The sequence below is a fragment of the Mauremys mutica genome, chromosome 10 (assembly GCF_020497125.1).
Source record: "Mauremys mutica isolate MM-2020 ecotype Southern chromosome 10, ASM2049712v1, whole genome shotgun sequence".
In the NCBI taxonomy this organism is placed as follows: domain Eukaryota; kingdom Metazoa; phylum Chordata; order Testudines; family Geoemydidae; genus Mauremys; species Mauremys mutica.
In genome coordinates, this window is record NC_059081.1 from 18,080,457 (window position 1) to 18,104,195 (window position 23,739).

The 23,739-nt window shown below is 46.2% G+C and overlaps 2 protein-coding genes across 11 annotated transcripts in view; one reads left to right on the forward strand and one right to left on the reverse strand.

Annotated features, from left to right (window-relative positions):
* The window catches only part of ZRANB3 (zinc finger RANBP2-type containing 3), a 124,499-nt gene extending 112,104 nt beyond the window's left edge, over positions 1-12,395 (reverse strand). The window contains exons 1-2 of the mRNA XM_044978477.1: positions 12,262-12,395; positions 1,634-1,792 (exon numbers count right to left, since the gene is read on the reverse strand). Of these exons, the coding sequence (XP_044834412.1) occupies positions 1,634-1,785 (152 nt within the window). The 5' untranslated portion in view covers positions 1,786-1,792; positions 12,262-12,395. The remainder of the gene's footprint in view (positions 1-1,633; positions 1,793-12,261) is intronic.
* Positions 12,396-14,086: 1,691 nt separating this feature from the next.
* Positions 14,087-23,739, forward strand: part of R3HDM1 (R3H domain containing 1) — a 129,313-nt gene continuing 119,660 nt past the window's right edge. For 7 of the 10 annotated variants that reach the window (XM_044978453.1, XM_044978459.1, XM_044978460.1 and 4 more), the window contains exon 1: positions 14,088-14,234. The gene's annotated coding sequence lies outside the window, so the exon portion shown is untranslated. Of the gene's footprint in view, positions 14,235-23,739 lie in introns of all 10 variants that reach the window. The other 3 variants (XM_044978463.1, XM_044978462.1, XM_044978454.1) reach the window with 3 other exon arrangements.

Sequence of the window (23,739 nt, forward strand, 5' to 3'; positions counted from 1 at the left end):
AAATCTATTTGGCCAGATGCACAGCGTTAAGATGAAGAATTTCTGAGGGAGCTTGACCCAAGCAAAGGTTGCATGTCATGGTAAACTTTGAGGACAAAGACTAAAAATGGGGATTAGGGGAGAAAGCACATACCTTCCCCTCCACAAAAAACTAAATGGTTTCTAAGCACCCCTTAGAACTTAAGGTACTACTATGTTTGGGCTGTTCTGTTTAAGATTTAAAGTGAGATTTTGAATGGTAAAAAAGCCCCTGAGTAAAAAATTTTTAACAAAACATGCTGCAACACTAGTTCAGAATGTTACTTTGTTTCACTGAAAAAGAAAAATTATGCCACTTCTTTGAGCACTGAAATTCTTGGAATTCCTGTGCCTGCCATGTTAATTGAAGGTATGTGAGACAGAACAACTCACAAAAATGTCCAGTGATCTTCCAAGCTATCAGCTTTCATTTTTCTTCTGTACTGTAAGTCATCATAGCAAATAGGATGGGGTATTTTTCTACTAATTCTTTCCACAAACATACTTCTTACATTGACACATTATATACATAGCATAAGCAATAAGAAGCCACAGAGATCCATAATAGCTCTAACGGTCATATTACACTGTAGTCAGTCCTGACTCAGAGTTTACTTCTAGACAAAATTCAAAGTGTTCTTTTTAAACTATATAGCCTTATATAGCTTTGGCCCCAACTACCTCAGTAACACCTCCCTCACAATGGATTATCATGGACATGATTCAAGATATGAATAAAATGGCAGCAATCTCCTAGACTCCACCACCAATCTATCTTGAGGTATCCTTTTGAAGTAGATTAAATAGATCTTCATAATATGGTCAGTCTGCTTTAACGCATGCTTTGATCAGCACTAGAGCATTACCAATTATTTGACTCTTAAATTACCATAATTATGCTTCAGAGTTAATACTCCATGGAAATGAAGGGGAGCAGTTCAAGCTGCTCAGAACCATTGTTATAGTCCATCTGCAAGTTCAGCCAGACTTTCCTTCACCAATTTACAATATCTTAAAGGTTAATTTTACAAAAATATAGGCAAAGTCTTAATTCCTCACTTCCCCCCCCACATACAAGAATTTAGATTGTAGCATAGGATAGTAGACATAACAGAAAAGTACCAATTCATAAGTCACCACAAGCCTGCTTAAACCAACCCCAAATTAATGCAGCTGAAATGCTCATGCATTTGTTACTAGCCCTTATTCAACAAAATCTCTCTACCTTTCAACTGCCCAAACTGTTTTTCTCTTGAACGCTCTCAGCTATGCCCATAAACCCACCCCAAAAAACTATAGAAACGAGTAAATAGTCAGTTTTGGAGAACTCAGTAGAAGTATAAAACAAACTTTCTGTCTTTACTGATTTTTACCTTCATATAGACACTGGTTTGGTATTGCAGGGTTGCTCAAGAATACAGCATTATTACTATCTACTTACTCTTTAAGAAAATTAAAATTTGTTTTTAAGCCATACAGAATATATTAAATAAGGCAAGTTACGTTTTAGAAACTTAACTGTCACTTGTTTTTGTAAGCCTTTTGTAATTGTTCCAGAAACAGATTTCTAAAACAGCATTACTACTTTCAGCATACCATGATATAAGCATTTTACCTGCCGCTTCTCTGAAGTGCAAACAAGATGCCTTTCTTCTGAAAAGGAAGCAGTCTTTCCCTTAGTTTTTCAGGTAAGAAGGATAGCTTAGTATCAGCATCTTCAGAACAAGAAGTTTCAACTGTAGAAGTTTCTTGGACTGTGTTTGACATGTTGAATCTGCAAGAAACAAACAAGAGGAATTGGGTACTGAATACTCTAATACAATACATGTTATAGCTATATGTAGCAATAAGTAATAGTCCTATCATGAAATGATTAACTGATAAATGATAAATGATGTTGATTTGTATTACTTTCTCAACAGCTGTTAGTTTAGACAATTAACTCTTGGTTTGCAGTTCAAGCTCTCTCATCATTTAACTAAGGAAGCTGGTTTATAAGTGGTTGAATGAACACTTTGATATTTTTATTTATCAGATGCATTTAGTTACCTTTTGCCTGTGACTTAAACATGATAAGACTAAACACAAAATGAAGGATTAACAAAAAGTTTAAAATTGAAACAAAGGGCACATGTGCCCAAATTGGAGGTAAGCTTATTAGGAGTATAAGATCAGCTCAGCTTTAGTTTACCTAACCCATACAGTCCCTCCACCCCCCTACCCCAATGAACTCTAAGACTAAATGAAAAAATCTCTTATGCTTTGTATCATAGACTAGCAGCTTAAGAATTTCACAGATGTACAAAAATAGATGAGTTTACAGGCAAAGTGCACAACTTTAAGAAAGAAATAAAAATCACAACCATCTACAATGGAGCACAGAAAGAATGGTTACTTACCCTACAGTACACGTGGGTCTCTGAAATGTTTTAGTCAGCATGGGTCCCATTCTCTGTGTGCATGAAATCAGATTCTTCTGAATAGCAATATCTGTCAGGGATGCACCAGCACCCTATGCCCCTATGTGAGGGCATGAAGGAGAGTTATAGCCATTCTGACCTTTACTTGCCTCACAATTCAAAGCCCATGATAACAGAGGACTCTGAAAAGTGGGGATGGAGTACAGGTCATGGGATCCACAATATCTCAAAGAACCACAGTTAACCACTGTCTTCAAGCCTGTATCAGTGTTGCTGGTGACTGAAAAGTAGTATGCCCTCCAAATGGTATGAGGCGGAGTCTCAGCTACATCAGTGGAAGAGATATTGCAGTGCACCTCTCCCAAACTTGGCACCTGAGCCCAAGGCATAATATTTATGCCAGGTTGCCACCTTGTAGATTCTTGGAAACTGGAACATTTCTGAAGAAGACACAGGATGTTGCTTGTGTCCTGATGTGCAGCGATATTCAGTGGGAGAGGCACACCAGCCAACAGTAATGAAGTGAGATACACTGTATTATCCATTTCAATATCTTCCAAGACGAGATGGCCTGACCTTAGGACTCGCCTACCACATTAAGAACGAAGCAGGAAACTGTGTGAATAGTTTGGCTCTGTCAACATTATAAAAGCAAGGTTCCCAAGAACATCTAGTGTGAAATTGCTTCCCTCTTGGTACTGTGTGTGGTTTAGGAAAGAAGACAGGTAGATTGATTCAGAAGTCACACTGGAGATGAATTTCAAGGATTCAGCACCACCTTATCCTTATACAATGTTGTGTGGGGAGGTTCAGCCATAAGTTTACCTGAAGCTCACTCACTTTTCTGTCTAAAACAGAGGTGGGCAAACTATGGCCCATGGAACTGCCCTGCCTGGCCCTTGAGCTCCCGGCCAGGGAGGCTAGCCCCCTGCTGTTCCCCCTCCCCCGCAGCCTCAGCTCGCCGTGCTGCCAGCACTCTGGGTGGTGGGGCTGTGAGAGCCGCAGATCTGCCCTGGTGCTCTAGACTGCGCGGTGGTGTGGCTGGCTCTGGCTGGGCGGTGCTGCTGCAAGTCCTGGTGCTCTGAGCAACATGGTAAGGGGGTGGGGGGATTGGATAAGTGGCAGGGAGTCCCGGGACCAGTCAGGGGACGGGGGCGGTTGGACAGGCGTGGGAGTCCCAGGGGGCCTGTCAGGGGCAGGGGTGTGGATAGAGGTCGGGCAGTCAGGGGACAGGGAGCTGGGGGGGGTTGGCTGGGTCGGGGGTTCTGAGGCAGGAAGTGGGAGGGGGTGGAGGGCAGGCTGTTTGGGGAGGCACAGTCTTCCCTACCTGGCCCTTCATACAGTTTCAGAACCCCGATGTGGCCCTCGGGCCAAAAAGTTTGCCTACTCCTGGTCTAAAATGACAGCAACTAGGAAAACCAGTTTCAGAGTAAGATGATGTAAGCAGCATTCTGAACAAGGTTCAAAGGGAGGCTCCATGAGCCCCTGGAGGACTAAGCCGAGGTCCCAGGCAAATAAGAGTCCTTTGAAAAACTGCTATGCCATCAAGTGAGAAAAAACTGAACACAACTGCACCAGGATGACAAACCAAGATTGCTGTGAGGCAGACCCTGAAATCAAGCTGAACAAAAGGCTAGCCTTTTGTTCAATAAGTATTTGATGATCTTTGGTATTGATGTCTGCCCTGGGTCTAGTTTTCTTTCTAGTTGAAGTTTTCCTGCTCTTAGTTTTTTTGGACCTAACAGTCTCTATCCGTGGTGCTTAACCAGCCAATAGCCACAATATCAGTTGCAGTGACTTCAGGTCTAGATGCAGTATCTGGCCATGGTGCTGCAAGACCATATTGCTCAGATCTGAGAGCTGGATAAGCAGTTCAAAGGATGTTGTAATCGGTCGGTCGGGGCTCGACCCTCCAGCGGGCAGGAGGGGAGCCACACCGACTCACTTCTGTTCGCCTGCTAGCTATTAGGAGTCACGGGGAACAACGTTAGATCGCCGGGCCCTCTGGTGCAGGGACCGGCCAACAGCAGTTCAATAAGCCCTGGCCCTTTGGAGCAGGGTAGGGCAACAATAGTTCAGGTAGGCCCTGGCCCTCTGGAGCAGGGCAGGGCAACAGCGGCTCAATAAGCCCTGGCCCTCTGGAGCAGGGCGGGCAACAGCAGTTCAATAAGCCCTGGCCCTCTGGAGCAGGGCAGGGCAACAGCAGTTCAATAAGCCCTGGCCCTCTGGAGCAGGGCAGGGCAACAGCAGTTCAATAAGCCCTGGCCCTCTGGAGCAGGGCAGGGCAACAGCAGTTCAATAAGCCCTGGCCCTCTGGAGCAGGGCAGGGCAACAGCAGTTCAATAAGCCCTGGCCCTCTGGAGCAGGGCAGGGCAACAGCAGTTCAATAAGCCCTGGCCCTCTGGAGCAGGGGCTGGCCAACAGCAGTTCAATAAGCCCTGGCCCTCTGGAGCAGGGCAGGGCAACAGCAGTTCAATAAGCCCTGGCCCTCTGGAGCAGGGCAGGGCAACAGCAGTTCAATAAGCCCTGGCCCTCTGGAGCAGGGCGGGCAATAGCAGTTCAATAGGCCCTGTCCCTCTGGAGCAGGGCAGAGCGACAGCAGTTCAATAAGCCCTGGCCCTTTGGAGCAGGGCGGGCAATAGCAGTTCAATAGGCCCTGTCCCTCTGGAGCAGGGCAGAGCGACAGCAGTTCAATAAGCCCTGGCCCTTTGGAGCAGGGCGGGGCAACAGCAAGAGGCAGAGCTCAGGCCCTCAGGCAGGGCTGAGCAGCAGTTCAGTCTGTAAGCCCAAGCCCTAGCTCAGGGCGGGCAGTAACAAGAAGCAGAGCTCAGACCCCCAGGCAGGGCTGAGCAGCAGTTCAAGTCCATAAAGCCCAAGCCCTCAGTCAGGGCGGGGGCAGCAAAAACAGCAGCTCTAGCTCAAACCCTCAGGCAGGGCCTGAGCAGCAGTTCAAGTCCATAAAGCCCAAGCCCTCCGTCAGGGCGGGGCAGCAAAACAGCAGCTCTAGCTCAAACCCTCAGGCAGGGCTGAGCAGCAACAGCCAAGTGCAAGCTGCTATGCCAGAGCGCTGGGTTGAGGGGGAGACTGCCACCGTGAGTGGGGTGGCAGGGGGGACACAGGCCCACCCACTCCACTGTGTCCCAGCCCGGGGCCCTAGCAGCGGCGTGGACCCGCTGCAGTCAGTGGGGATCCTGGCCGCAACACACTGACATGGGCACATCAGTGCCCTCAGCCGGACAAGGGTCGGCTACCCCCGGGCTACAGTCCATCTCCCCCTCAAGGCCTACCTCGTCCGTCGCACCCGATTCAGGCCAGTCGGTCTGCATCGGCTCTGGTGGAGGGCTTGGCGGCAGGTCCGGTAGCTCTTCTGGGAAGTTGGGCCAGGACGGCTCGGGCGGCTCCTCTGGGTAACAGCAGGGCCTAGGGGGCTCCTCCTCATAGCGGGCGCTCGGCAATCCTGGGGGCTCCTCCCAGTACGGGCTCCGGGTAGGCTCCGCGGGTTCCTCTGGGTAGTGGGCGAGGGGAAGCTCCAGCCAGGCAGGGCGGTTACCTTGGGCCGAGGAGGGCTCCCAGCCGGGAGCTCCCGCAGGCACGTCTGCTCCCGGCGACGGCTGGGTCTTGACTGAGCTTGGGCATGCGCCTTTTCTACTTCCTGCCCCGCCCCTTGACTTCCGGGGGGCGGGGACTGGGGGCGGAAGTTCCGCCCACTGAGGTGTTGGCAGGGCAGCTCCCTCTGCCGGGCAGGAGGGGAGCCACACCGACTCACTACAGATGTGCAGTAGATCTGTCTCACAAAATTGCCATGGCCTGTAGGAAGCAATGAGAATGATCTTGGCTCTGTCTCATTCGATCTTGGAAATCACCCTGAGGATCAGGGGAATTGGTCAAAAGGCACACAAGAAGGAAAATAAATGGTAGTAACCCTGGGCTCCTGTAGTAGAAAGGTCATAGGATTCTGGCACTTGGCCTTGACAAGTGGCAAAAAGGTCTATTATCAGAATCCTCCTGCAAAGGAATATCTACTCTACTATGGACCTCTGCAGCAATCACTTGTGATTGGCAACCAGTTGCCTGCTCCGGAAGTCCACCAAGTTGTTACTGACCCCTCAGAGTAGAACAGGCATCGGATTATCTCATGTCAGAGGCACCACGTCCAGAGCTCAATAGTCTCCAGGCAGAGACATACACCTCCTTGCTTGTTTATGTAGTGCATTCTGGACACATAGTCCACTGGGATCTGCACTGTGTAGTTTTGGAGAACCATTAGAAAGGTCATGCAGGCTTCCAGGACATTGATGTGGAGTTTCATGTTTGCTGGGGACCAAGTCATTTGCATCTGTATGTGGTTCAAGTGGGCTCAACCACCTGTCCCTGAAACATCCATGATTAAACTAATTGGTTAAAGTAACTTGAGAAAGGGGTAGGAACAATATTCCACCAGATATGTTCTTGAGTTCCCACCACCATCTTTGTTCTGACTGCACACGAAATAGGACCACGACTGTTATTTGTTCTGCGAACAGACAGATCTGAGCTGGATTTGCAGGGGCTGCAAGTTAAGTCTGGCAAGCAGAATCTCGTATGTACATGCTGACATTTTGCCTAACAGTCCCAGGCACATCCATACCATTGTACTTGAGTTTGACTGTATCCCAAGTTCTATCAACTGCATCAAGAATCTGTCCTAGATCTGCACACACTTGGAATCAAAGCTCCTATGAACTTTCATCTGTGATGGGATAAGACACAATTTTTCTTAAATCACCAGGAGGGCCACATGACAACAGGAAAAGGGCATATTCCAGGCTTGCCGCCATTTCTTGCTGGAATTGCCCATTGATCAGCCAGTCATTCAGGTAAGAGGTAGACACAGATGTCCCTCATTCCGAGATTAGCATTCCATAGAGACTTTTAATGCCGTGGAAAGTCCAAATGACATTACCTTATAGTGGCAGCAATTGGGCCCCAACATGAATTTTAAGTACTTCCTGTGGACTGTGTAAAAGCCATGCAGAAGTATGTGTCCTGAAATTCAAGAACTATAAAACAGTGCTGAGCCTCTGGAGATACAATGGAGGCAAGCATTACCATCTTAAATCTGAGGCAGCATATGTATTTATTCAGTCTCCTCGGTCTGGGATAAGACCAAGATATTCCCCTTTCTTCTCTGTGATAAGGAAATCATCTGGGTAGAAAGGTCTCCCCTACGGTTCCCAGACAAAACAACGAGGCCAATTCTGTTTGTGACAGGTTCTTGTGAGAAGAGTCCCTGAATAAGGATGGGAAAGGGGGATGGTCAGGTGCAAGGAGTGGAAATTATTAAATAGAGTAGCCATGAGCAATAACATTAAATGACCATTTGTCAGCTTCAGAAGCCAATCAGCTCCAATGGAAAGGAGAAAGGCAGTTCCCAAAAGCAGTGACTGACTATGGATTGGATCTAAAGACCCTTGACATTTCCAAACTTGCTTCCTCAGAGAGGGTGCCAGGCACATGAGAGTAGTAGCAAAAAAAAAAAAAGGCATCCCCTAGAGTATCTGGCCCTTTCCCCCTGTGGGTATCAGGCTGTCGACCCTAAGAGTGGAACAGTATTCTTTGCCCCTGCTTGGTGTTGTTCCTTGTATGGTTTCTGGTAGGGTTGTAAATATTGTGTAAAAAGTTAACCGTTTAAATGATTAAAATTATAACTGGTTAACTGAGGTCGCACTTCATTTCTCTGCGCCATCTGTAAAATTCATGTGGTACTCACTTTCATCAAGCACTTTCAGATCCTCTGATAAGAGCAGTGTATAATGACTGAAAATATTCAATAGCAAGAAAAGACTAGGAAGTAATTTATGAAGCATTCATATAAACAAACATTTATTGTCTGAAAATATGACAACTGAGTTCTGTTGGATATAAAACAAAGGTCATTTACAGGGAGAGACTTTTCAAATTTTGGAACATTTCTCTAATTTCTCATTTGCTGAATAAGACAAAGGGAGAATTCAGAGGCCTTCTGACTCACCGAGCTCTGACAAATGAACAATGGAGAAACTCCATAATTGCTAGGGAAGGTGTAAGTGGGGATTACTAATACATTGATATAAAATTACATTATTTGGAACCATGAGGTTGTACTCTTTACTCGCCTATTAAGAGAGCAGTCTAACAACATTTACCCTCATCCTCCTTTCCTACCAAATGTTTTATTCTCTTGTTACATCTTATTTTAAATTAGGCTGCAAGCTTTCAAGACAAGGACCTTGTTTTGCGTTTATTATAGCACCTACCACCATGAGATCCTGATCCCGATTGTGGCCTTTTGGTGCTACCTCAAGCACAAACAAGAAAATGCTTTCACTAAAGCTCTTGTTGACATCTATGGTAAAATTCATAAGTATTTTCTTAAAGAAACACTCAATTTAAGATGTAGTTTTAAGGAGTTAATTAAAAGTAGTTTCAAAGACTGCCTTTTCTTTCTTAGAAATTTGCATTTGTAATCCTGTACTTCTCTTAGCCTGTACATTGATTTATTAGTTTTATTGATTGTACAGACATTCTTTATAAGCATTTATTTAAAAAAATCCTTCCTCTTATTCCCAGATCTTTGACACTATTTCTGAATTAAGCAATGATGATAAGCCCACATTCTGCAAATCTGAGTTTATACTGCATTATTTCACAGCACCCAAAATTGTGCCAAGCACTTCACAGATGAGAGACAATCTCTCTGCCCCTTAAAACTTAAGTAAGACAATAACTTGGATAGCTACCTAGCATATCTATCCTTGTAACGTTTTTGCCCACGGGCAAAATTACTTGTTCCTAATTTTTTACATTATTACTTTTCCCTTATTATGGGAGAGAGTACAGACAGCGCATTGGACTGGGATACAAGAAACCTGGGTTCTATTCTCAACAGTGCCAGTGTCCCATAGCTTCACCCCGACCTTCATAGCGACCTTAGACAAGTCACTTCACCCCTCTGTGCTTCAGTTTCCCCATCAGTAAAATGTGGATACTTCTTTGTAAAGTGTGATCTACTGATGAAAAGTGCTATGAGAGTAGCTAAGATCCAAGTGTTAGTAGTCTCTTGGCCTATCAAAGGCCATGATCAAGTGTCTTGATGTTTTTGGTCTTTTGGCCTTGAGATGAAAACCTTGTCTGTGTCTCTTAGACCGTGAAGTAAAAATATTATCTAAGTTATATCTGTTCTTATCTCCTAGACTACCGTTTCCCAAATGCAGCCACCAGGGGCTTTTCGTGCAGTGATTGGAGGGGGAGCAAAGCATCACCCTCTCCCCCTCCCTGTTGTTCCTGAGAGTGCCACCCTGCACTGCCTCTGGAGACAGGAGGGGCACAACACTGAAGGAGAAAGGTGAGTTCTTGACCTGCGGGGTGTGGGGGGGAAGTGGGGCTCAGGCTTCAGTCCTGGGGTGATTGGGCAGCAGGCTCAGGTGGTGGGACTTCGGGTGCCTGGCTGCATGGACCAGGGCTCCAACCATGGGGCTTTGGCACCAACACTTGACTCCAGCTGCGGTGTTTCAAACAGACACCCCAAGCTCTGGCCACATGGCCCCGGCCTTTGGCCACACGGCTTCAGGCTCCAACCACTGGTCGCACGGCGACAGCCTCTGATCCCTGGCTCTGGGGCACCACCCCTGGTGGTAGCTGCTGACCCCCCATCGCTCACTACAACCCCTAGCCACTGACCCCAGGTGCTAGCCCTGGATGCCAATCTTCAGCCCCGGCTGCTGATGGCAGGCGCTGGTCCCCAGCCCTGGTCACTGACCACAGCCACCAAACCCTGGCCCTGGCCGTTGGGCAGGCCCCCGACCCAGGTGCAGGTCCTCGATGCCGGCTGCATGGCAGTGGGTGCAGATCCCTGGCGGTGGGCGTCAAACCCCAGCTGCATGGTGGCAGGCTCCAACCCCCGGCTCTGGACACTGACCCCAGGCACTGGGCATGCGGCAGCAGTCGCTGGCCCCAGGCACTAATCCTCAGCCCTGGCCTTTGGCCACAGCCGCTGACTCTGGCTGTTTGGCAGCGGGTGTGGAAGCTAGGCTCCAGTGGGCGCCAGACCCAGGTGCAGATCCCTGTTCTCAGCCATGCAGCAGTGGGCTCTGAATCCCAGCCGCATGCTGGCGGGCTCCGAATCCCGGCGCTCGACGCTGATGAGCTCCAAACCCTGGCGCTGGATGCCGACCCTGGACACTGGCCATGTGGCAGGGTCGCTGGCCCCAGGTGCTGATCCCCAGCCCTGGCCATGCAGCAGCAGATGCCGACCCCGGTGGGTGTTGGCCCCAGGCACTGACTGCACAGCCTGGCCCTGGCTGTGCAGTGACAGATGCTGGCCCTAGGCTCTAGCTGTGCGGCAGTGGGCTTTCGCCGTGGGTGCCTCCCCTCAGCTCCAGTCGCACCCCCATCGCCCCTGTCCTCCGCTGCCTCCCCAAGCCCAGCATCCATCCCCTTACCCCCAGCCCCTAGGCCCCTGCTGCCTTCCACTCCGATCCTCCAATCCAGGACTTAATTTGTCCTGGGACTTGCTGAGAAAGGTGATCTTAAGAAACATGCATGCATCACTTTTCAGAGCAGACTAACTAGCTACCTGAGAGACTGTAAAATGTGATACTTGTATGTTTCTTAATATCACATATCACTTTTCACAGCCTCCCAGGTAGCTAAGTGTCCTGTGAAAAATGATATTAACAAACATACAAATATAACTTTTCACAGCAAGTTTTATTATTGAGTCTGTAAAAAATAAATAAATAAACCTACATAAATAAATTACAACGATCTGGATGTGTGCATGTGCATATTTATTTATTTTTTTCCCAAAGTTAATAAAATATTTTAGGAAAAAGTGTCAGTGCAATCATCAGCAAGAGTTGGTGTCCACACTTTGAGGCCCCCAAAAAAATTGTGGTGAGAACCCCCATCCTAGACCATTCAACTGTTTCCTGCACAGCTGTGAAATTTAGCTTCTCGGTACATTTTGTAGAGCTTCTCATTTGGAGTAGGGCTCTACAGTCAGATGCTTGCCATCCCAAATCATTTTGGGGACAGAACTAACAAATACATTTCAAGAAAGTCATTAAAATTCTGTTTTAACATATCCGATGTTCATTAGTCTTGTAGTCAAGTTTCTAAAAGTGAATCCCCTTGTAAAATTTGAGAAGCAGAAATCCCAGAACATGGAGTAATTACTTTGAGTTGCTAGATTCCTAGACTGCTAGGTTTCTGTAACATGACACGTTTGCAGTGTTTTCTAAAGGGTCACTAGCCATTGGGTGGTCATGGATCTACATCCCTCAGATGAACACACAAGAGAAACAGAGGTCTCAGATGTGGTTCTGAGACCAGGATTTTCCTCAAGTCAAGAACAAGTCGATCTAGCCTCAAGTCCCCCTACCTAGATGAACTCCCACACAGCACAATCTCAGCTCCGACAGTAGGCAAACAGCTTAATGGGGTGCAGCTTCCACCCTAGACACAACCTGGGGAGTCACCGCGAGCGCCAACATTAAGGGGGGAAGGGAGCCAGGCAGTGGTATGGGGCGTCAGACAGGACTAACGCCCAGCTGCTGAAGCCCCACTGAACGCGGCCTGCCACACGCCACACACCGCAGCCCTGACCCTAAGGCGCGCTACTCCACGGCCGGGCGAAGGGGATAATCGCGTCTCCTCTCCCCCAGGCGAGGCGCCGCCAGCCCCCCGACCCGAAGCGGGCTAGGAAGGACCAGACCCTTTGGCTAAGTTTGCCTGGCCACCTTTTATCCCGCGTAAAAGAGGAGAGCAGCAGCCTCGCCGCCTCCACTGACTAACTCGCACCTACCACTACTGCCGCTGCGGCCGCCGCCACCAAACTTCCCCAGGACGACGCGGGATTCACGCGGGCTCGCTCTAGCTCAGCCCCGGAAGTGACCTCTGGCGGGGGCGGGAACCGCCGTGGTCCCAAACAACCCCCCCTCAGGGGGGGGAAAATCCGCCGCCAATAAGTGGCCGAGGGCGCACAAGCGGCGCTTCCGGGGGGGTTGGGAGCGGAGTAGTTGAGACGCGGGAGGGTTGTTCCTATCCCGACTCTCACCCCGCGCCGGACCAAGCGACTCCCTCGTCCCTTCCCGCTGGTGGGGGAGGGCGGGTTTGTGATCGCGTGTCCTGACCCGCCTCGCTCTCGTCTCCTCCACTTTGTCCAGGGGGTGCGCCGGGACAGCGATCTTCAGGGAAGGGAGGCGGGGCGACAGCACGAACGGGAAGGCTGTGGGAGCTACGGAGGGGTGCGTTATTCCGGGGGGGGCGGGGTGAAGCTATGGGAGCTACACGGGGACACTATACAGGCGTGTGTGGGAGCTTTGCAGGGGGGCGCTACACGGGGTGTATGGGAGCTATGCAGGGGGGACGCTATACGGCGGGGATCTATGTAGGGGGCACTATACAGGCGTGTGTGGGAGCTATGCAGGGGGGCGCTACACGGGGTGTATGGGAGCTATGCAGGGGGGACGCTATACGGCGGGGATCTATGTAGGGGGCACTATACAGTCGTATGGGGGAGCTATGCAGGGAGGCGCTACACGGGGTGTATGGGAGCTATGCAGGGGGGACGCTATACGGCGGGGATCTATGTAGGGGGCACTATACAGTCGTATGGGGGAGCTATGCGGGGGGGCGCTACACGGGGTGTGTGGGAGCTATGCAGGGGGCGCTACACGGGGTGTGTGGGAGCTATGCAGGGGGCGCTACATGGGGTGTGTGGGAGCTATGCAGGGGGGAGCTGTGTTTGGGTGTGGGGGCTGTCTGAATGGGAAGGCTCTATTGGGGGGTGTAGGCGAGTAGCACGAGCTGTGTGGGAAGGACTCCAGCGATTCTCGGGAGAGAGAGGCATTGCAGTTACTGTAGGAGATGGGGAAGGAGGGGCTGTGTTGAAGGGGTGTATGGGGCTGACTGACAGCGCGACGAACCCAGAGAGCAATGGGTGGGGCTGTGGACTGCATGGCAGGCGGCGGTAGAACTCTTTTCCTCCTATAAATAAGCGAGATGGCGGGTGAGGGTAGGAAGAATTACGGAGGCCGGTGCGCTCCGACTGGCCAGTTGCTAAACAGGCTCCGGGGGGCAAGCAAGGTGCATGCTAATACAAGAGACTACAATTCCCAGGACGCCTTGCGCTGGGGAACACGGGCTACGCTGTACTTTAGGGAAACGGTCGGGACCTGTTTTCGGAGGCTTGGGCGGATGGGGAGACGCTCGCTGCTGATAATAGGGGAGGGGGCTCCCAGCGAGCTGGTGCTTCTGGTTGGGCACAGTGCCAGAGCTCGCGAGGCAGGGGGTTATAATATCACTACGGGAACAAGTACTGGCTTGATTGTCATTAGACATGAAAACCGTCTGTCAGCGTAATGCCGCGATTCCACTGGTTGGTGGTGGACTATTGAGGCGGGTCTCTCTGTGCCGGTCCACCGACTTCCTATTGGTAATTAGGGCCGTCATTCAGCAACACCACCCGTTACGATTGGCCAGCGACCCCTCAGTGGGCGAGATCATGCGCAAGTGGTATGTGCACCACAGCGGCAGCGCTGGGGGCGGATGCTGGACTGTAAATGGCCAAGGCTGACGTCGGTCAGCGGGATTGTGCGTTGCCGTTCGCAGGCACTGGCAGGGGGGCGGGTCTCTGTCCCCGCCGCGGCAGTAGGAGGAACCGGAGCCGCTGGCGGGGGCTGGTGATGGGGTCAGTTCTCCCTCGTGTGTGAATCTCCGTCACCGAGCCGGCCCCGTCGCCGCCCTTATCCGCCCGGCTGGGTTAGCGCCATCGCGGTAAGGGGCGCGCCTCCCTTTATGGCCATCGCCCGCCGCCCTGCAAGGGGGAGGGGAGCCTGTTCCAGCGCTCCCGCACCGCGTGAGGGGTCCGCGGCGGTGTTGCCGGCCCCAAGGGCTGCAGGAGTACCGCGCTCGTGTGGGGGAGTGGCTGGTCCTTGGGCGCCCTGCGCCCTGGCCGGGGGCCCGGCACTGGGGGCAGCTGCTCGGGGGGCACGGGGGTGAGGGTCCTGGGGGAGGCTGCTGGGGGGGGCACTGGGGTGAGGGTCCTGGAGGCAACTGCTCCGGGAGGTGGCCTGGGGTGGGGGCCCTGGGGGCAGCTACACCTGGGGAGGAGTCCCTACACTAAGGGGTGGGAGCAGCTGCACCTGGGGAGGGGACTCTGCACTGGGGGGCAGCTGCACCTGGGGGAGGGGTCCCTGCACTGGGAGGGTGTAGCTGTACTTGGGTGAGGGGGCCTGGAGGCAGATTCCCTGGGGTGGTTGGGAGTGGTGGCTGAATCCGGGGGAAGGCCCCTGCATTGGGGTCTGGGTGGTAGCACCCTGGGGATTGGGGACAGGTCGCATGCTGAGATGCCATTAGAAGCTGGCTGTACCTAAGGATTCATAAGGAGCTTTCAGTGTAGCTGTACTCTGGGATCCTGCACTGGGCTTGTTACACTCCAAGGATCTTTTTTAGGGGCTGCATCTGCGCATGGTGGCTTTATAATTAGTTTGAGGCAGAACCATTTGAGGTGGTGGTATCAGGAGAGGATCAGTGGAGAAACTGGTGTGATTATAAGATGTTGCCCCTTTAAAGAGATAGTGAATGTTTCAAATTTCCCCAGTTATAAAGGATGGGGTATGAAGCTGCTTACAGACTGTCTCCCTGATGCTAGATTAGCAAAAGTGGAGGTGGCATTTAATGACGATGGCAAGAGAAGGAGTGTTTCCAAAGTTCTGAATGTATCTGCATATAGGTATAATAGGCTAATTCAATTTAAATGGGTCACTGCTGGTACAAGTGGATGTGAAGCTTTTTGCTTGTTTTAAAATAAGGTAGTCCCATGTTTTATCCCATTCCTCCTAACCTTGACTCCTCTGTGGTCTCATGTCTGAACCAACTGTGAATGGGTGCATATCATATGTTTTTGCTACAAAAATAGGGTTGTGTTATATGTTAGTGTAGCATTCATATTTAAAAAAAAACTTTTTAAAGAGAGGTGAGTTGCTTGGGCCAATCATTTCTCTCTCTTTAAGGCAGGAAACTTAAATGTTGTGAGGTTTAATTAAGGGCTCTTAAATTGCTTTGAGCTCTTCAAATGAAAGGTGCTATAAAAGTGCAATGTATTGCTGGTGTAGACACAGTACTACTAATTACTTAATTGCTCAAACTTAATATATATTTAAAAACCCTGCCAAAAAACTGTACCATACACATTTGCTGTACCGAATTGGGCTAACCTGGGTTCCATTTTTCTTTAAATCTCTCTTCACTCTGGATGGGGGAAATATTATAACTGTTGGCTCTGACATTGGAAAATGGTTGTACATAATGTATTCTGGACAATTGTCTTGAATGTAGTTGTAATTAGAACAGTGTAATCCAAAGTGCAGATAGAATAGCTACATCACTGTCTGCTTTTTGCGTCCTCTTAGAATGATACTTATTTTTAAAATGGCTCTAAGTTTAAGTGGTTGGAACTGCTGAATAGCTTTCCTTTTTTAACCAAAAGTAAAATAGAAAAATGAACAACGTAATCTTCTTAATATACCTGTTATATTGAAGACTTGATTTTGTTGTTGTAAGCAGGTTTTATAAGCTGGATTCCCATGATAAACACATTTTATGCAATTCCTTTACCTATAGTTCTAATTATGGATGGTGTGATAGGCAGATTGCAGCTGTGTGTTTTCTACTTTGTATATTTTGTGATATATAAAGTGGCTGGGGTTGAGGCAAAAGATCTGTTTCTAGTTGTACAGAATCATAGACCTGTAGAATTGGAAGAGACCTCAATAGAGGACCTCATCTGTGCCAGTCCCTTGCACAGAGGCAGGACTAAGCATTATCTAGACCATCCCTGAGAGGTGTTTGTCTAACCTCTTTAAAAATCTCCAATAACAGAGATTTCACAACCACCTTAGGTAACCTGTTCCGCTTAACTACTCTGACAGTTAAGAAGTTTTTCTTAATGTCTAACCTAAATCTCCCTTACTGAAGTTTAACCCCACTACTACTTGTCCTGTCCTCAGTGGTTAAGGTAAACAATTTGTTATAAAGCGGAGGGCAATAATCTTCTATGTACTTGAAGACTGTTGTTCTGTTTCCTCTTGGTCCTCTTCCCCTCCCCCCCCCAGTTGTTTAGTCTGGAAAAGAGACAAACCCAGTTTTTTCAATCTTTCCTTTTAGGTCATGTTTTCTAGACATTTAATCATTTTTGTTGCTGTCCTCTGGCCTTTCTCCAGTTTGTCCACATCTTTCCCAAAGTGTGGTGCCCAGAAGTGGATGTAATACTCCAGTTGAGGTCTTATCAATGCTGAGTAGAGTAGAAAAATTACTTCTTGTGTTTTGCTTACAATGCTCCTGCTAATTCATCCCAGAATGATGTTCAGGCTTAGAAAGTGAACATGTTTAGAAAACAAAGTTTACAAAAGCTTTATGCCTCTACATGGTAATAGATTATCATGGAACCTCAAACTTAGGATCTTTTAAATACACATACAGTTATGTTTAACCTGTTTCTTAACAAAAGTGTCCAAAACTAAGGCCTTAGCATCAGTTCACAATGAATAATGAATTTGTAATTCTTTTCGTATAGAATAAAGTTTAAAGACAAAATAGCTGAAAATGAAGTGCTTTTTCTCTTTAGGCCACAGGTGGCTACAAGGTTTTTGACTAAAGCAAATACTGGATGCCAGCACTTTTATGATCCAGTGTTGTTGTTAGACTGCAGAAATAGGATTTTTGCACTTCCTGTTGTAATGAAAGGGGGGGAAATCGGATATAAGCTACTCTTCCAGGGCCTTTATTTAAACATTCTGCCAGTCTAGGAGATTAATAATTCTGGTGTTGGCACGCTTCATATGACCTAGTCCATCACTTTTATTTGTCACATGTGACATTTTTCAGAAACACTGGCAATAAGAATTGAAAATAGGAATTCTCTCTTCTGGTAGGTACTAAAAACATAATAGCAAATTTCTGTCAAGTCTGACTATAATGTGTCCAGTTATGAGGAACGATGGTGAATATACCTAAATACCAGTTGTTGGTGAAAGGAGTATGATGTATTGGAATGGGATTCCTTAGCAGTTTTCCAGAAGTTTATTTATTAAATTCGCAACCTTCTAGAAAGCATAGGCTACTTAATCCAAACTCAGGCCTAGGTGTACCTTTGCCTCTTCATCCCCCTCCCAAGCTCCTCTCCCCCCACCTTCCCTTAGGATCTTTCCTCCTTCCCTTTTTGCTGGCTCCCAAGCTTGCTTCTCCTCTCATTCTGCCTATGGCTTTCTCTCCTCCACTAAATTCCCTTCTTCCCCGTTATTTTCTTCTCTTTAGCCTTGTTTTCCACTCCCACTCACCCTTCACTCTTACTGCTGCTGGCTTTCATTAGTCTTAAACACTACTTGCTTTTAAGCCTCTCTTCTCTATATGTTTCAGATCCACTTAGGCATTTTAGGATTTAAAAAAAAATGCTTAATTGTACTACAAACAGCTTTATTAAGCAAGTCTTTTTCTTGTATTTAACTTTCCTCTGTATTAAGGTAAAAGGAGCCAGTGCTCCAGTGATCTTATAATCAGGAGAATGGGGCAAATTTCCATATTTTTGTTCCTTTCATCTCTTTGACCTAATTTACCACCCCCTTTCCTCTACCCTCCAACTCAAATGCTCACACAGCTATCCCTGTCAAACAACTTGTGATGCAACATGATTTAAATAATGAGATATTTCAGTTTTTAATGTTGTTGATGACACAGCACTTCTTGACTCCAGAGTAGTTTGTACAATTACGTTTATTGATCTTTTTACTTGGGATTGTATGTGGATAGTGTATAAATGAGTTTTGATACCTTAGAGTATTGTTCTAGAATGGTATGTGAAGTAACTTTTTGATGGAGAAATAAGACTTAAGTCAGTATGCAGTATGGCATAGATTTAATTCTTTTAAAAGTAGTAAAGTACTGTATATTGAAAATGTTCCATAAAATTGAGAGAACTAGATTGTGCTCCGTGCAATTATGCTATCACTCCTAGAAATAAGGATCATTTATGATATCTAGGATTTGGTGTAAATATTTTATTGGCTAATAGGTCTGGAGGCTTCTGATAAGATTTATTAAATCCTGACTTCCCTGATGTATTTATGTAATTCATGGATTTCCAATATAATTAACTGATAGGGAGTACAAACAAACTTGTAATTTGTGGATATGACTTCTTGGAAGCTTTTGTAAGGGCTATCTTATCAAATTACCTTCCCTGTAGGAAAGTTGGTTTCATGTCCTAGTCTTGTAATCCTGATACCATTGGGACTGGGAGTATTGCTGAAGCATGTACCTTAGAGTGGGTCACTTAAGCAAGGTCTGTATTGGCATTTTCCCAGTTATACCCCTGTGGGTGGGTGAGGAGGACACTTAATGTAATTTAGCAAAGGTACTTGAGTGCAATAAATATTTCCAGAATCGAGCCTTTTAATTAAAATGGAAAGTTGAGTGGTTCAGCCATGTGAGAGGTAAAATACATGGCCATACCCACAGTTCATTCTTACTTTTTGTTTGTTTTGTGGGGAAATAAGTTGTTTGAAGGAAGAAGCAGGACAGTAAAGGACAATGGAGAAGAAAAAAGCTTATTGAAAATGATGGAAACTAAGTTCAAAGGAATGAAGGGGAGAAATGGAGGAAGACACTTTTATTTTTCTTCCCAATTATATAGAAAGAATCTATAAACTAACTATAAAGGAAAAACCGACAACTGAAGGGCTATAAATATATCAAGATGAGATAATAAAACTCATAATGCTGCCTTGATTTATATTCACTCTATAATTCATGTACCTACCACACTGACAATGCAGTTATATTCTTATATACTGGGTCACAGTACATACCCTCATGTCCTCAACCTTCTTAGAAAAGTAAAACATTCATGTTCCTTTAGGTGTGACACACTTTAAAAATCCGAACTCCTCAATGGAGACTTCCACTAATAGTGCATCCAGCATGTTGTGTGTCTGTTTTTTTTTTTTTTTTCTCGGCAGCCACCTTAATGATCATTGGCAACATGTCCTCAACCCTATGTCCTCATATTCTCTTCTCTCCTTCTTATCGTGCCATTCCCCCCACCAGAAACCAGGTGGTTTGGTTGGGGGAAGTTTTTTTTTATTATTTTAAATCAGATGTACCTGCCTTGGAGTGTTGCAGACTCACTACAACTTCTTGTGATTTAGGTCATTGAATACCCCATTAGATAATTGAATTATTGTCTCTGCCTCTATGACAGAATTCCAGTATGATTCTGGCCATGTCACTTAAACCAAAACTAAACATTCTGTGTTTTTTTAATTTTCTGGGTGTATGAGACACCGGGGGTCATATTTCCTGAAGTCCTGAGCAGTTGCAACTGAAGTCATTGGGAGCACTGAACATAAATGCTAAATACACTGAGAAGTCAGGCAGTAGGCACCCAAAATTAGTGGACACTTAATTTAGGCATTAATCACTCTACCTTAATTGTTCATCTGTACGTCAGAGGGGTGTTGTGAAGACAAGTTAATGTTTGCAAAGCACTCATATTATGATGAGCATGGTAGAAAAGCCCATGAGGAAATTAATAATTCCATATTTAGTGCTGGGTTTGGATAGTGTGCAGTAAGTAATGCATGAGGTCAGACACTGAAAGAGTATAAAAAGAAATATTGAATAGCTACCCATTCAGGGAGCACCGTCCATCCTGTGCACTGAATGAGGCACAGTCCCAGTGGCACAAATAACATCTGATCTTTTAGTTTTATGTCTCATAATGCATATACACAAGGGGGTGAATTAAGGTTGCATGGGCAACCTGGATTCTTGCATTTTCTAACTTTTGAGTGCTTGACATTGCAAGCTTAAATATTCTTTTTACTATACCCTTTTGTGTATTTAATTAAAGTTAAGTGTGTGGCATTAATATCAGTCAATAGAAGAATGAGTCTAGAACTGTTCTCCTGATTCCCATTCATTTGTATTACAGTACAGTATCGCTTTTAGGGGCCCACAGTCCTTGCCCTGGGAAATGGCAAAGCTTCCGCCCTATGATATGCCCTCAGAGAGGAGGCTGGTCTGCTGGGTCTAGGAGGTGGGAGGGCAGGAGCTCCAGCTGAGTGCTTTCTCTCACCCTGTAACCTCAGCTACTGGAGGTGGGCTGAGTCTTGTCCAGGGCTGCTTATCACACCCTCTGAAGGAGGAGAAACAACTGACCCAAGGTCATCCAAGGGGATGGCCCAGGAGAGGGGTAGTAGTGGATGACTGCCCTTGCACTCTCCTTTCCCATTGCTGCAACTATTCCAGCAGATGTCAGGCTAACTCTGTGCTCTCTGGTGTTCCGAGTACAGTGTATGCTGAAGTGAGGTGGCAAAGGAGGGCTCTGGTGCAAGGGTTATGGGGTTCTGGCATGCTGCCAACATTAAGATGTACAATGCAAGTGACAAATGGGAAATGGTAATTTTCAGCAGTATATAACTCAGAGAAATCTGAATAGAGTTTCATGGGACCAGCAAGAGGTATCTGCCCTAACACCAAGGCTACCTCCTGGTGAGTTTCAAAACCCTGCTATAAATAATGCACATGCAATTTTTTTAAGAAGATTTGACAAGAGTATTTTATAGTGCATGGTGCTTAAGCAACGTAAATTTGGGGTTTGCTGCCAGCTGTCCCTGTAATGGGCCTCAGTGCTGCAGAGTAAGTGCTTCTGATTCACCAAGGATCTTAGCAAGGCTTTAATTGCTCTGGCTTTGTAAAGGCAGTGAATATTGTGACACTCAAGTTGTTTGCAAGGCTTTGAGCTTACATGTTGTGTGTGTACATATAATATAGCCCCTTGACTACTTGCAGTATTTAATTGCACATGTAGTGTCTGCTTGTAAGTGCATATTCTGATGATATGGGGATAGAGTTCACCTATGCTGATGTTTTGCTCTCCTTTTGGTCTGGCCTTTGCTTGCACTTTGGCACTTCAAATGTAGTAATGCTGGTGCTAAAAAGGGAGAGTTATTAAGAATTCCAGTAGAGCACAGTGTCTGAAGCGCTGTTGAAAGCTGCTGCTGCTACTGGGGGGGGGAAGGGAGATTAATATTATTTCTAGTAGAAGTTTAATTCTTAATTGTGATGCTGCTTCTGTGAATTGAGCCATTGCCCTTTTCAAAGATGAGGTTTTTTCTATTTCAGTAAATATTTGTGTTAGAACCCTGTATTTTAATAATTGTACCTATTTTATCATGTTTATAATACTGTTCTTGGCATTTAACATTGTATCATTCAGGTGTCTACACATTTTTTTTTCTCCTACTGTCTTCCCGTCTCAGCTGCCAGCTAGCATTGACATAACTTGCTGCTTTTGATCATAGTGGTGGGGCTTGTGTTATCAAGTAACTTGTTCAGGCAGCCAATCACTGGTTTTTATTGTTTCTTTGTTTTGGATTGACTGGTTTTAGAGTTACTGTTAGTGCCATGATTGTTTCCTCTGTTGGAAGATGCCCTCAAATGAGTGTGAGGACTAATGTATAGAAACATCTCTCCACCTCCAAAATCACATACCTTTTAAAATAAATAAAATGGAGTAAAATTGTAAATATTTTTGGACTATGGTATCATCTGATCTTTTAAAAACAGTTTCCCTTTGATGTGTGACTGTAACTTCTATTTTATATTAATGAGTTCAGAATGAACATTGGTGAAGAGATTTTTGTAAAACATTTAGACAGATCCAGTGAGGGTCATCAACTCTTAAATGTATTGGAAGTTGAAGGCTTTTGGCATCTGCATGATTAGGCATTGTGTTGGTGACTAAACATGTGGAAAGAGATTTTTTTTTCATTTTTCATTGTAAATAACTATTGTATACAAGGTATTTATACACAATTCATTGCACACCAAAAACATTGGGGAAAAATAAGCACTTATGTTTAATAATAAGTTTGCACTGCTGTAGTATCTGTACATGCACAACCAGAAGACAGTGTCAGTATTGTTCTGTGGTATTTCCTTGTTAGAGATTGGGAAAACTGAGGTTCAGAGGGATAAAGTGACTTGATCAAGGCCAAAGCAGTGGTGGTGACTTTCTTTATTTCCAGTTCTTCTCCAGCACCGTAAGATATCTCCTGAATGTTGTCCATGTTTCAGTCCTATACAGTAGGGTGGGCATCCCAAAGGCTTTATAGACCACAAGTTTGGTTTTGGTTCTGGTTCTGATGTCACAATCTTCAAACATCCTCTTTCAAAGATGACCAAAAGCTCAGCTTGCACATTTAAGCTGGTTTCTTCATCAATATCAGCTTTATGTGGGAGGTGGCTTCCAAGATATGGGAAGTGCACAACATTCTCTAGAGGGTTATTGTGGATCTGTATTACTGGTGCTGGGAATTGTGCACCAGGAGTTTGCTGTTGGAGGGCCTTTGTCTTCTGAATGCTAAGCTTCAGTCCCATTTTCTGATATGCTTTAGCAAAGATGTTGTTGATCACCTGAAGATCTGTTTCTGAGTGAGCACATGCTACAGTGTCGTTAGCATACTTCAGCTCACCGACTGAAGTCAGCGATGTTTTGATTCTGGATCAAAAGCAGCCAAGGTTGAACAGCTTGCTCTCCATTTGGTAGATTAGCTGTACTTCTACCAGGATCTTATCACTGATCAAATAAAGCATTGCAGCAAGGAAGATGGAGAAGAGCATTGATGCCTGTCTTAGCCTTAAAAGGAGCTGGAGTAAGTCAGTCACAGAGGATCACCGCTTGCATGTCGTCATGGAGGAGATGAAGAATAGTGACAAATTTCAGTGCATAGTCATACTTCAGAAGGATTTTCCACAACGCTTCCCTGTTAATAGAGTCAAAGGCTTTTGTCAGGCCAATGAATTCCAGGTATAGTGGTCTGAGATGTTCTCTACATTTTTCCTGCAGCTGGCAAGCAATGAAGATCATGTCAACTGGTGTCATCTGGTTAAAGTTGTATATTTAAAAAAAAAGTTATAGCAAAGCTATGATCTGAATATATAGTTTGAATAGGCCTCATCTTGTCTGCTTCTAAAAGCTAAAGGGGTTTGGGCCTATTAAGTATTTGGACAGATGATGACCTGTTCTAAGCTTGTTGCTTCACTATGGAGGTCTTTGCTTACACAACAGCAGACTAATTGTGACAAATAAGACCATGTTCTCAAGCATATAGCTGTAACCCATTTACTTTCTGATTATATGTGAGTCAATTTGTTCATCACAGGATGAAGTTGTATTATTGTTTTTCTGTACCATTAACTTGAATATTTTTGTGAACAT